The sequence below is a fragment of the Epinephelus lanceolatus genome, chromosome 10 (assembly GCF_041903045.1).
Source record: "Epinephelus lanceolatus isolate andai-2023 chromosome 10, ASM4190304v1, whole genome shotgun sequence".
Classification (NCBI taxonomy): domain Eukaryota; kingdom Metazoa; phylum Chordata; class Actinopteri; order Perciformes; family Serranidae; genus Epinephelus; species Epinephelus lanceolatus.
The window spans coordinates 19,517,296-19,530,856 of NC_135743.1; the positions used below are offsets into that span (position 1 = coordinate 19,517,296).

Genomic DNA, 13,561 nt, shown 5'->3' on the forward strand with positions numbered 1-13,561 from the left:
TGGAATTGGAATTTTTTAGACCATATCAGTCCAACTAAGTAAGTAATGTCTTTGTTTTTATTTTTTTATTTTTTATATATTTTTTTATTCATTTAAATAGGTTCTTAAAAGCATTACTACAATGAAATCCAATTTGGGAGTACTTATCCGTTTTTTTAATCAATGTAAACACTATCCTGATGTGCTGTTTTGCTAAAAGTTAACTGAGATTAGTGAGACACCAATTTTTTTAATTATTATTTACACAGATTTAGGTGTAACTGCATATATAGGCCTATCCTTTTAGTTGATTTAATGAGTATTAAACTGTAAAAAGTGAATAAAATTCATTGAATTGGAACAAAAGCTTCCACGTTTACAGCTCATTTTCATGTCTCGCCTCTGTTTTGTCCCATCGATGTGATCTGGGATTGATAGCACAGCCTGAGTGTAACACTCCCCCATCCTCACTCAGCTAGTTTGGTCTAACTAAAATGGCGAGCCTCATGTAGGGGTCGAGAGTGATTACATGTCACATTTTCATCTCTTTTAGGTAGTTTATTTCCTACCGAGTGAGCTATCCTGACAGCCATGTTCACAAACATAGCTCTGCGGACCGTCCTGAAGTCGTCAGTCGGTGTTTTGCGGGAGAGCGGCGCTCTGAGCTCCGCCCGGTCACTGAAACCGTGGACATGCAGCTCGGCTTCGTCAGCAGGACCGACAGTCAGCTGCGGTGAGTGTAAAGTGACTAGGATAAGCTCAGGAAGATGACCACATGTGTGCAGAACATAGCAGGCAGATGCTTTTCATTATACCTGGCTGTTAACACCGTCCGTCTGTCCACACTGAGCCGGAGCATCGTTAGCTAGCATGCTAACACCAACGGTCACTACTGACAGAGAGCTGCAGAGATGAGACGGTTGATGACGTCCCAGTCTCATTAGAGAACATTACTTATAGTGAGTGTTGTGGGCTGTTTGCCCCAAAAAATGCAAATTTTCACTTGTTACCTAGCTTAAACGTTATTAACCATAAACTAAAAACTATAATAATAATAAACGCAGCCAACGTTTTTTGTTTTTGTATTTATTTTTTAATTTATTTTTATTAACTTGAACAATTTAAAATTACAGTAATAAGGCACGTTCATCATAATTTCAAAGTTCATTTTCATGGAAATGTGTAAAAAGAAAAGAGAAAAACGAAGGGAGAGAAAGAGATGAACAGAAAGAGATCAACAGAAAAAAATATATTAACAATGATACGAATTTTAAATAATACACCACGAGTAATACAAAGTTATTTGGTCTTCAGTTAAAAGTGACCCATATTGTTTTCGTGGCCTGTTAATTTGTACAATTTTATAGAGCTGAGCAGCCAAACAGCATTCATGTCTTACTATATGTAGCCTATGCACAGATGATGTCATATATCATAACATATTTTATTATAAAACGTAATATTTCAACCAATAGCCCAGGCTATTATCTGCTTAAATCACCAAAATCAACAGGCCTGTATTTCAGACAGGCTTTTAATTCCTTTCATACAAAACTGTTACTCTTATTGTTTATCTTAACCAGTATGAATATTACTTGTATAGAAATAAGGTTTCAGATAATATATTAATTATAAATCATTCATCTGATCTACCTCTGACAGATAGCGTATCAGAGAGAGAGAGTGAGTTATGGCACTCAAGGATTACGGCACCAAGCATACAGACATAACGCCACTTTATCCCGTTAAAACAATACTCACAACTTGGATTAATTTTTATGAGAAACTCTATTGGGGCGGCATGGTGGTGTGGTGGTTAGCACTCTCGCCTCACAGCAAGAGGGTTGCCGGTTCGATCCCGGGCGTCCCCTTCTGTGCTGTGCGAAGTTTGCATGTTCTCCCCGTGTCAGCGTGGGTTCTCTCCGGGCACTCCGGCTTCCTCCCACAGTCCAAAGACATGCAGATTGGGAATTAGGTTAATTGGTAACTCTAAATTGTCCATAGGTGTGAATGTGAGCATGAATGGTTGTCTGTCTCTATGTGCCAGCCCTGCGATAGTCTGGCGACCTGTCCAGGGTTTACCCTGCCTCTCGCCCGATGTCAGCTGGGATAGGCTCCAGCCCCCCCGCGACCCTCAAGAGGATGAAGAGAGAAACTCTATTGATTCTTTTGATCTGAGGACCCTTATGAACTAAAGGAATATGAATAACTTACAGGATCATCAAGGTATGAGCACATAATTTGAGGTAGCCCGCATTCCGCTTTTATACATCCGAAGAACTTCTATTAAAAAAAAAGAACTGTTAAGCAACCAGACCAGGGGCTGATTCAGTTGCTCCTAGTGATGAAATTCCAAGAAAATTCTTTTCTTAGTTCCTCTGAAAGTGAAGACTAGGTCCTTGTAAAGTTATTCACAGAGCATCTTAGACCATAAAAGAGCTCCTAAGAACTGTTCAGAGCAGGGAGGAGGACCTTTAAGAGGCTTAAGAGTTTATTAAGCAGAGGAGGAAATGGTAGAATGGTAGGACAGTAAGAAGTCAGAGAAATATTCCCCAAACACTGGATGACAGTGAGTAAATGAAATGCATCAGGTTGGGTCGTGCAGGGGTAATACGTGTGGTTGATCTCAGTAGGGATACGCACACATTTCCCACTTAACACTAGAAATAATATGATCACAACACTAAGATATTTGGAAAATTGGAAAAATGCAGCAGTGATGACTTTGTTCTATCTCAGCCTTCCATCAGCAGTAATCACACTAACACTAACAATCAGTACGTTTACACAGACAGTTTGATTCCACTTTTAATCGGAATGAAAGGCCATTCTGATTAAAAGTGGTCACGTAAACGGTCATTCCGATTGAAAAACGGTCATTCCGATTGAAAATTAAATCCGATTAAAGGGGGTGGTTTATTCCGTTTGTCATTCTGAATGAAAGAATTTTGTGTGCATGTATACACTCATTCCTCTTTAAGTTCATTCCGGTCTTTCTGCGCATGCTCGTTTCCTTGCCCTTCTGGCGCCATGACGTATATAGAGCGCATAGCAACGGGCTGAGATAGAGCAGTCGGACTCGTTGCACTCACCGGTTTCCATTCGCCACAGCACGGTCTTCTACCTCCCTTCTCCTCCTCAACAGATGAAGCATTAGCAGAACAAGGTTGTTGTCGTACTGCTGCTTCAAGAATATAAGCAAGACACACCTGAAAAAGGCACTAAGAACGGCGTCGTCAAGCATCTTGTTATCCAGAGCGAGGACTACAGTGTTTTCTTCCGGTAAATGTAAACACGTAACATCCGCCCCGCTCCCTATCCAATCAGAAAACTTACCTGCCCCAAACCTTGCGCGGACCTGAATAAAGGCGATTAAACTGATCTCCCATGTAAACCCTCATTCGGAATGAATATTTCCCATGTAAACTACCTGGAAAGACTTTAATTCCGAATGATTTCATTCAGGTTTATTTCATTCCGAATGAGAAGCCATCATGTAACCATAACCACTGACAAAGCTTTCACAGTCAGCAGTTCATTTCATTTCCATTGGGTGTCCACACCATGCAAGCTCACAAAGGGCTGTGTCTTTGACAACCAATCACATCAGTTAAACGAATGCATCATAACAAGCAACAGGGTCAACCACACCTCCGCACTAAGGTAAAAGTTTATGTCCCTTCCTTGCTCTCAGTTTCTGTTGCTCTGAGAACTTAAGTCACTCCTAAGCTTGGACTCCATATTACTAATTATTAAGCTAAACTAGGAGCTCTGTGAGAGTGTTCTTAGGATGTCTGCGGCCCCAGGCCTTTAATTGAGACAGGCATTTGTCAAAGCCACACCGGGTTTGTAGAAGGGACTGGGTGTTTCACTGGGACTAGGCTTTTAATTGAAGATTTACGGTAGTTTAGATCATGTCTAATAGGCCGAGCCTTCCATTGGTGGTGTATTTAACATGTCTACATTTTTTACATTTAACATATTTCCAACGCAGCTATTCAGATGAAAATTACACCAGATATTGATATTAACTGAGTAAGACTACACAGATAATGACATTATAATATTTCACTCCATAAAAAAGTTATTGAACACATTAACTGAGATGTATAAAAACTTGGTGGAGAAGCCTTTGTTTAAATGCCAGCTTTAAAGATGCTTCTTGTATGAAGACGTCAGTCACACACATGGGACTTTGGTCCATTCTTCCACACAGGCAGTCTTATAATCCAGGAGATTCTGAGGGCCGGCTGGTGAATCTTGATCTTCAGCTTCTTCCAAAAAATGAGGTTTAAGCCTGGTGGTTGACTGGGCCATTCCGACACCTTTATTTTCTTCCACTGGAACCATTTGAGAGTCTCATTTACAGTTTGTTTTCGATGGTTGTCTTCCTGGAAGGTCATCCTGCATCTCACCCTCAACGTCCTGGTGTATGGCAACATTAATCCTAAGAAATCCCCAGTACTTGGCATATGTGTCATATACAGAGTCATGGCATGACACATTGTGCTATTTGCAGAAAAGTCCTACTGCACCATGTTCTCCTAGTAATCTACAGGCTTCTCCAAATGTTGTGTAACAAACTTAAAATGAACTTCTGGGCAACAATATGATGGAGGAAGAGCAATGGCTCTGAATATGACCTTAAAAATACCACACCTGCAGTGTAGTTTGAAAGTAGAGACACTATGGTATTGGGCTGTTTGTCTTCCATTGGCACCGGCCAAATCCAAATTATCAAAGGGAAGATGAACAGACCCATGGACTAGTAATTCCTTGAGAAGAATCTGTTGCCATCCACCAGGAATGTGAGGATGCAGTAGGACTTTCTAGCAAGACAACAATCCAAAGCATACTGCAAATCAGACTCTCAAGTTTCAAGAGGAAGTAAATTAAGGTGTTGGAATGGCCAAAACCTTATCAAATATTTGTGGCAGAAGCTAAGGATCAAGATCCACCAGCTGGCCCTCAGAATCTTCTGGATTTAAAGACTGACTGTGTAGAAGAATGAATCAAAATACCATCTGAACACTGTGAGAGACTTATGTCTTTATACAGGAAGCATAATAAAAGCTGGCATTGAAACAAGGTTTTCTAAATACATTTCAGTTAGCGTGTTCAGTACCTTTTTCCTGTGTTGTTCCACTTTATTGCACATAAGTATTTATGGATTGAAATGTCATAATTTCTTTATCCGTGTAGTTTCATTGAGTTAATACCAGTATCTGGTGGCATTGGAAATATGTTTGATGATGGAAACATTGACATGTTGAATATTTATTCCCCCACTGCATCAGTTTCTTCTTTCCTAGTACGTTATAATGGGGATTACACATTCTCTCAGACTGTATTTTCAGCCTGCCACAACATATATTTTCTGCTCTATCATGCACAGATGATGCCATATGATAAAGGTTTTTGTTTTATATGTACTACAGATCTTGCCAAGTTAGCGTTGGTTACACATTCTGTCAGACTGTATTGGCACAAAATGTGTCCCCTCTATAATGTGCAGTCTCTGCCCCACCTTCAAGTGTTCAACCGAAACCAACTGCTCGTCCACAAAAACAGAACATTATAACCTTAATGACAATATGATTTGTTACAGGGTTATTGTATTTGACTGCATTAGTTTATGCTAGCAGTAAGATCAGATAATATAGTACTCATTGCATTTAGCAGAAGAGCAATATGGTCAAACCAAACAGTGCAACTTCAGAACCGAAGGAAAAGCTAAATCAGTATGCTGACAAATAAATGCCAAAGGTGGGGACAGGACAAAATTAGACGACAAAAACCTTTAGTGCACAGTTCACAAGAAGATCAGCAAACATCTCTCTCCTTTCTGAGTCTTTGTGGGAAGCCTTTGGTGAGATAACGCAGATAAGTGATTCCAAAAATATGTTTTCTCTCATTAGTGGTAATCACAGGAACAAGGCCACTGAGAATATCTTATCTGCTGGTGTGTGCTTTCAAAGTAACGCTGACAAATAAAAAGCCACATCGCCTGCATCCAGATTGCAGCCTACGCTCAGAAACATACAAAAATGTTTAAATACCTGAGAACACCTGCAGTTTTAAAGAAGCTGATAAATGTTCTCAACCCAGTATGGACCTGTCTCTGCAGCATGCAAATTGTGTTATTTCAAACTTCAGAGTGTTCATGAGCATGTGTTAGTCTGTTTAATCTGATGCACCATATCGTGTGTCATCACCATCATATCAAGAGCATCTAGAGCAGGGTTACTTTCATTTCCCCTTCAAGTCTGCTCGAATGTGATAACTGGTTTTCACACTGTTGCATCTATATTTCACAGATGCACCAAACCTCCAAACAGGCCCACTTAGAAAAAAAAGTTGCCTTCTTCTTCTCCTCAACTTGAGAACAAACGCAGGGAAATTATGAATCAGATGTCTATAGATTATAGTTGTAGTTGGTGTACAGTTGCTAATCTGAGTACAGCACTGTCTCACAGAAATTATATCACTGATAATATAAAAAATAAAATGTGTCCGGCTTCGCAAATTAGTTTCATTGCAGCTGCCAAGAAAACTTTGTGTGAATTGTTCTAATGCGTGTAGAGCACAGAGAACAGCTGCAGTGCACCACGAATATTATCCCACGACTGAAGCATCAGTGTTTCAAGGAAATGACATCATTTGGTGTTTTAATGATACTGATATTGAAAACCACTTTGCTCGCAGCATCTGATATGTGCGTACTTGTGTTTTATCGGGGATGTGGGATGGCCTTCTTTAACAGATTATCTCAGTCGTGCTCTTCAAATCATGCAGCTCAAAGTGTTGCATCATCATCCTGTAACTTTCCTCTCACAGAACAGAGGAGAAATATAGGACATCATCCCAGCTGTGCTGAGTGGCATGACGCAAATAAAAATGCGTAGTGTTGGGTTTTCCTCACACACAGGAGTGATGAAAGGATCGCTCAGACTTTACTTCTGATCAGAAATGAATAGTTGTCTACTTGCAATGGTGGCAAATTTAGGATAGGCTCAGATTCTGTAAGGATGAGTGAGGTAGAAAATCTATAAGAGGCAGTGTAGGCCTCTGTGGTGCTCGTCCTGTAGATGGCTCATTTATTTGCCTACATTCTTGGCTATTACATAGGCTTACACTCATTCTTAAAAGATCGTCACTCCAGCTTTTGTGCTACTTATTTTGTGTCTTTGTGAGCAAGAGATTTCCACATCTTGACATACAAACCAGCTTTGTGAAGGTCACAACATTTTTGTGTCACAGATGTCTCGATTCACTTAAGTGTAACTTGTAGCATTGTGTGACGTTTCCAAATACGTAACAGTCAGCTTTTTCTGGCAGCCACTGATCCTTTGCTGAGGCAATGTGATGTTTTCCATTAGATCATGTCACAAGTTTTGTTATTGATTCACCTATTCTTCAGGCACCAACATTTTGGGCCTCTTCAGAGCTCAAACTAGCGACGATGTCTTAGTCTGAGTTGTTTTTCTTTTGTTGGTTTCATCATTCCCTCCACTCACGACACATTTCTAATTACTTTTCCTCTCTCTCCTCAGTTGCAGGTAGCTTTGCTGTTCCACCACCAGTGAGACATTATGCTCGGGCTGCAAAGAAAAGGAGGACGGGTATGTTATGAAGCTGCTCTGTCTCCAAATCATGTATTGACATTATTTTTAAACATATACTGTACAGGATTTTCCTTAAAACAAAACAATGTATAGACTCATACAGAAGTCATCCCTCTCAATCATCACTCATGACCCCCTAAAAGTCTGCTGTGGTGCATTTTTCTGCAGAGACTCTGCCTCTGGCTGTATTTTATTATTTTCTTCTTCTTTTCTGTGCTCATGACGTTTATGAGCGTGTTCTAGGGCTGGGCGATATGGACAAAAATTCATATCTCGGTATTTACAGGCTGACGGGCGATACACGATATGTATCTTGATATTTTCTGTGAAAAGGGCTCCATGTTCTGTCGTAAGTCAAAGCCACATTTGAGATGTCAGGAGCACCTTTTATAAAAACAGACTGTGACCAAAATAAAATGCAAAGACAGGGATTTTTTTTTTCCCCTGTTTGAAAATATACAGCTGCATGACATGTAAATGAAAAAAATATATAGAATAAATAGCAAGGCTGTACATTCACTTTTTGCACATGGCACTGGAGCTACAGAGGTTTAAAGGTTTGCAGCACAGGACACAAAACTCTAACATGAGTAAGGATAGACGGATACATCGGCCGGCCGATATATCGGGCTGATATTTGAGTTTTTTACTTGTATCGGCATCGGCCGATACGCGCATGGGTTCGCGGATTTATTTTTCCCTGGCATGATTTACAGACAGGCATCCACGGGCAGCTCTGTGTTGCCGGAAGACCCTGCAGTGCACATGCAGCGAATCCTACTGTGTACAGTAGTTGTTGTTTTATTTATGCTTCAGCTTAAATATTTGTTTATTTTATAAAGACATTACTGGAAGATTTAAGAGCACTAAACTTTTTTTTATTTGAATGTATAATAATAATAATAATAATATTCTACCTGTTCTACCTCAACTTTCCATCTTGTTTTAGTATTTTTTATTGTTCAATAAATGTTTCTTATTTTAAACTTGAGACTTGTAATATTTGTTATCATTGTGTCATTTTTTTGATGTAAATTGAGGGAGCAAAAGCAGTATCGGCCCCAAATATCGGCTCAAGAAAATCGGCAGTCCATAATCGGTCATCGGCTAAGGGTGATGGAAAAAATCGGTATCGGCATCAGCCCTAAAAAATCCATATCGGTCTATCCCTAAACATGAGTATAAAGTATCAAGTAGGTTTGAATTCAAAATCTGTGTGGGGGGAGTTAAAAAGTCATTCTCCATGGTCTTTCAAATTAATCTAGTGCTGGAAAATTATTTAAATCTTTTTATTTATTTAGGCTATTAATCTTATTTATGCACACAGCATCACCAAAGAGGCTGAAGCAGCCACAACACAGACGTTTCATATACAAGACATATGTCTTGTATATGAAACGTCTGTGTTGTGGCTGCTTCTTTTTTAAACAGATCTGTCGCCTGCATCCAGGCACTGTCTCAATGGCACACAATAGACTACAACTACCAAGAAGAACAGCGAAGCTCTATGATCCCCCTCACACACAAACTAACAGCGCAGCGATGAATTGCACATGTGCTACTGCGGTGATTTCATTCATCTGACAGATTGATTTAGTGTAGCACATGCAACATATGACCGATGTCACGCTGTAGACTAATTAACAGACATATTAAACAGAGGAGCAGCTCTGTGTCTCTCTTAGTGTTGCTGGAGAACTTGTGAGTGAGCGAGTGAGTTAGTGGGGCGAAGGTGTGCAGAGAGAGTGAGAGAGGAGAGATGCACACTGGTATGCCTTCTGTAACGCAACCTGACCCTATATCGATAAAAACGGTGTTATCTAAATTTATATCATGCTTTAAAATATATCAATATATGGTGTATAGTTGTTCCATCGCCCAGCCCGAGCATGTACACACACAGCGCTCAGCTGAGGTCGGGGCTTTATAAAAAGTTAGCAACCAGATGCCAGACAGTAAGCAGCATGTATCCAAAAGACACACAGCATATAAAGCGAGGTGAAACGACAAACGAGAGTGAATCTGGGGTTGGCCTTTACTTTCACTTTTGCAAGCAAGCATGTTTATAAACACTGAAACTGATTTTAGGTAACTGACAGTCCTCTATAGTGAATATTTAAGTGCTCGATTTTCATCCACTCATTTTGTATCTTCCAGCCTTTGAGAGTCAGCTCAGTGATCTTCCTCCAACACTGCTGAAGATGGATTACGCAGCTGTGCCCCTCGCTCAGACGTAAACACACATTTATACTATACCATACATGAAATTAGTAAAATAAAATATATATTTGCAGTTCATTATCAATTTGCATTCTTATTTATTATTATTACTTCTAACACAATATTTTTCTGTTGACAGGACTGATGATGTCATCAAAAGACTTCTGTCATTGGAGTTGGCGAGTCATGTGAGTTCTCATGTCCCCTCTGATCACCTCGTCATGTTGTACTCTGCTTTCTTGTTTTCCAGTAATTTTGACTACAACGACTACGTTTCCTGAAATGTACACTGACACAGCACTTTTAGAAAGTAGAACTGGGTCTCTGTGGGCAGAGGGGGCGTCCCATGTACAAAGGCAATGTCCTTGTTACAGCAGCTGTGGGTTTGACTCCAGTCTGTGGCCCCTTGTTGCATGTCACCCCCCCCACCCCACCCCCTCACACTTAATACTGTCGTGTTGATTGAAGGCAAAAAGTCCAAAAAATCTTTTAAAAAAAGAGAAATTAAACAGCCATGTGTTTTTGTCTTCAGAGTGAAAAATTGCAGCTGAAAAAGGAGCAGCTGGTCGCTAAAGTCCAGAGGGATGAGAATGACCGCAGCTCAGTGGAAGTCCGGGGTGAGTTGTGTTTCTTCAGTGTTTTACAAAGTGTTTTCACTGAAATGCAAAGATCGGATGTAGCATATTTAATCTGTATATTGACTCAGCCCCTCTTTTAATGTCTTCTCCCTCAGTGGCTCTTTTGACTGCAAGAATCCGCAACTATCAGGAGCACTTGCAGAAACACCACAAGGTGAGCGAAGGAGCAGAATCAGCATCATTTTTCTCCCTTGCAAGCTACGCAGGAAGGCTGTGGACAGGTTTTTTAAAAAAAAAAGACTCTTAGATGACGTATTGTGTCGTGGGTTAACTTTCATGTATGAATACGTCTCTCCACATTTCCTCTCTGCCTTCCTTTGGTGTGAGGTATGTGTGAGCTACAGGATATCCTGTTTACTCCCCCACATTCAATAAGAACATGCTTAGCATGGTCATGGTTGGAAATTTCCACGTTACATCATACACGAAACATGGCTGACACAGATAGAGCATAGTATAGTGTTTCTCTGACCTGTTTCCGTGTTGCATTTGTAATTAAGTAACTCCTCATACGCAGATGAAGGTATAAACAAGGCTGCAACTGGTGTCCTCACTTCCTCACATTTAACCCTGTTTGAGTCATACAATGTTTTATGTGTTACTTCATTCCAGGACAAAGCCAACAAGAGACGGATGCTCATGGCTATTGACCGCAGGAAAAAGCTTTTAAAAAATCTGAGGTTGGTCAATTATGACTCCTTTGAGAAAGTGTGCGAGCAGCTGGGCATCACTTACACCTTCCCTCCAGAGTACTACAGAAGGGCCACTCGGCGCTGGCTGGCCAAGAAGGCCCTCTGCATTAAGGTAGCAAACACATGACCCCTTTACTCTGTTGAAATATACATTTTTTATGTGTGATATACAGTTATTTTCATTTGCAGCGTATAATAATGTCATCAATTGGGCATTAAAGGAGTGCTTCACCTGCAAAATAATGATTTGTATTCAATCACTAGGGCTGCCCCCTAATAGTCGACCCGAAAAATCATTAGTCAGCAAGATTTCAGTGGTCGCAAATGTGAAACTCTTTCAGGAGCTGCGCCTTGTCATAATGAAAACCTATATGACTGGACCATGTGGGAATTTAATTTGAAAGGACAGACACAGGAAGTGGCCATGCTCAGCTGTCAGACAGAAGTCACATTAACTTCCAGGGCTGGTACCTGCGGTTATTCCACAGGCTAGTTAATAACATGTCGGGCAGGAAATCCAAAGTGTGGGATCATTTTGAGAAGGTGAAGGACGAACCCAAGGTGATATGTAAACTCATCTTCATTGGTCGACTACAAACATGACGTATCATCTGAAACATGGATGTAGCTACATGCCCATTAGCCACTTAGCACAATCATTACTGCTTTGCCGACAGCGTCATTAACAGGCGGCTTAACATTGTGTTAACAATGTTACTGATACTATTCTTTCCTCACACCTTCAACTCAAATCATTGTGTTGCCCCGCCCAAAATATATCATTTAATAATTCACTTAATATCATAAACATGCAGACGACTCGTCAACTAATGGAGCTAAATGACTATGGGTCGACTAGGAAAATTCTTAGTCGGGGGCAACCCTATCAATAACTCACTGTAAAAATTAGCCTGACTCCTGTCTGACTGCCTATCCTCTGTGGGACAGATGTAAAGCTCTGGGTAGCCCTGCACTAACATGATCAACTTTTCCGTATTTATCAGACTGAATATTTACAGAAGAAGGGAAAGATATCGGTCGGCTGTGATTGGTTTGTAACTCCTGACTGACTGCTGAGCGTGGCCTCTTCCTGTGTCTGTCCTTTCAAATTGAATTCTAACATTTGCTCCACTATTAGGGGGCAGCCCTAGGGTGAAGCTTTAACCCTTAACAAGAATTTGATTCCACTCTTATAAAACAACAGTGCATATTGTGTCAGAGAGTGGTACTCAAGCTTTCTGTAGGTTGATGTGTAGACTCATCTAACTGACTGATGGTGTTAGTTTGTGCCTCCACTGACACTTGGCCATATGTGTCTCTTCTCAGGTCTTCAAAGAAGTGCAGAAACAGAAGGCAGAGGAGCGGCTGCAGCAGAAGCAAAGTTTAGCCTCTACAGGCACCGAGGCAGCCAAGATGACAGACGCTCAGACCTGATAGAAGACAATATTCTGTATATAACCCCAACGTCTCTACTTTTACACCTTCAGATGTTTGGCATCGCTCCCTTTTTCATGTGTTACCATCACATAATGTTGTTTTCTTTTGCCTTCAAGTTCATTCAAGTCAGAATTAAATGGAAATAAAATGTCTCAGAAAGTTATATTCAAACTTTGGAAGTGTATGTGTACTGAAATATATGACTATCAGATGTGTTTTGGATTAATCTGCACAAAATGTGAGGCAGTCATTGATCTCACTTAAAGATGTATTAGCTGAAGGAACTCCAGTGACTAGATCATTCGGAAAAAAAAAAATTTTACTCTATTTCCAACAATATAGAGTTCAGCTCAGAGCCAAATCACAGAACACCACTGTTGCATCGCTCTCTATGGGCTGAACATGTGTCCGCTATGTTGCACCTCTGGCCACGATGTCAGAACTGGTATTTTTCCATCAGCTGTCAAAGGCAATTTCCCAATCTTTCATCATTTATCAGACTTAATAAGCACTTAGATGTTTCTCCAACAGGTGATTACGTAATGTTAAATAAGAAGCAATCGCAGTTGTAGGAGTTCTCTGCATTTTTCTGCTGGCTTTGTGCAGACTTTGTGAGTTCACATTATGCCAAAACCTGTTTTGCAACTTCAAGAGCATCTGGTGATGTTACAATATGGTTTACATTTTTTAAACACTACTTGATCGTCTCAAGGTCAAGTGATTATGGACAAAAGGCTTTTAAATAGCTACAACACTCTCTTCACACTGTCCTGTCCATTAAAGGCAAAAAGCCCCAAAAAAATCATCTTCAAAAAAATCTCTTTTTCAAGAGTGTCCTGGTTAAGACAGGCAGCAGCACAAATAACACAACTGCAGACAATAAAACAAAAGTTTGCAACTGATACCAAGCCGAGGGAGCAGCATACTTTAAAACACCTTTTTCCCCAGTTTAGTACAGATTTAAGGAACA

The 13,561-nt window shown here is 40.3% G+C and overlaps 1 protein-coding gene across 1 annotated transcript; it reads left to right on the plus strand.

Moving 5' to 3' along the window:
- Window positions 1–445: 445 nt before the first annotated feature.
- Window positions 446–12,754, plus strand: mrps15 (mitochondrial ribosomal protein S15). Its single transcript, XM_033641274.2, has 8 exons — window positions 446–712; window positions 7,533–7,601; window positions 9,762–9,837; window positions 9,964–10,012; window positions 10,357–10,441; window positions 10,558–10,616; window positions 11,075–11,266; window positions 12,481–12,754. Exons 1-8 carry the CDS (start codon window positions 571–573, stop codon window positions 12,586–12,588), a joined length of 780 nt encoding a protein of 259 aa, XP_033497165.1. The 5' UTR covers window positions 446–570; the 3' UTR covers window positions 12,589–12,754.
- Window positions 12,755–13,561: the final 807 nt, after the last annotated feature.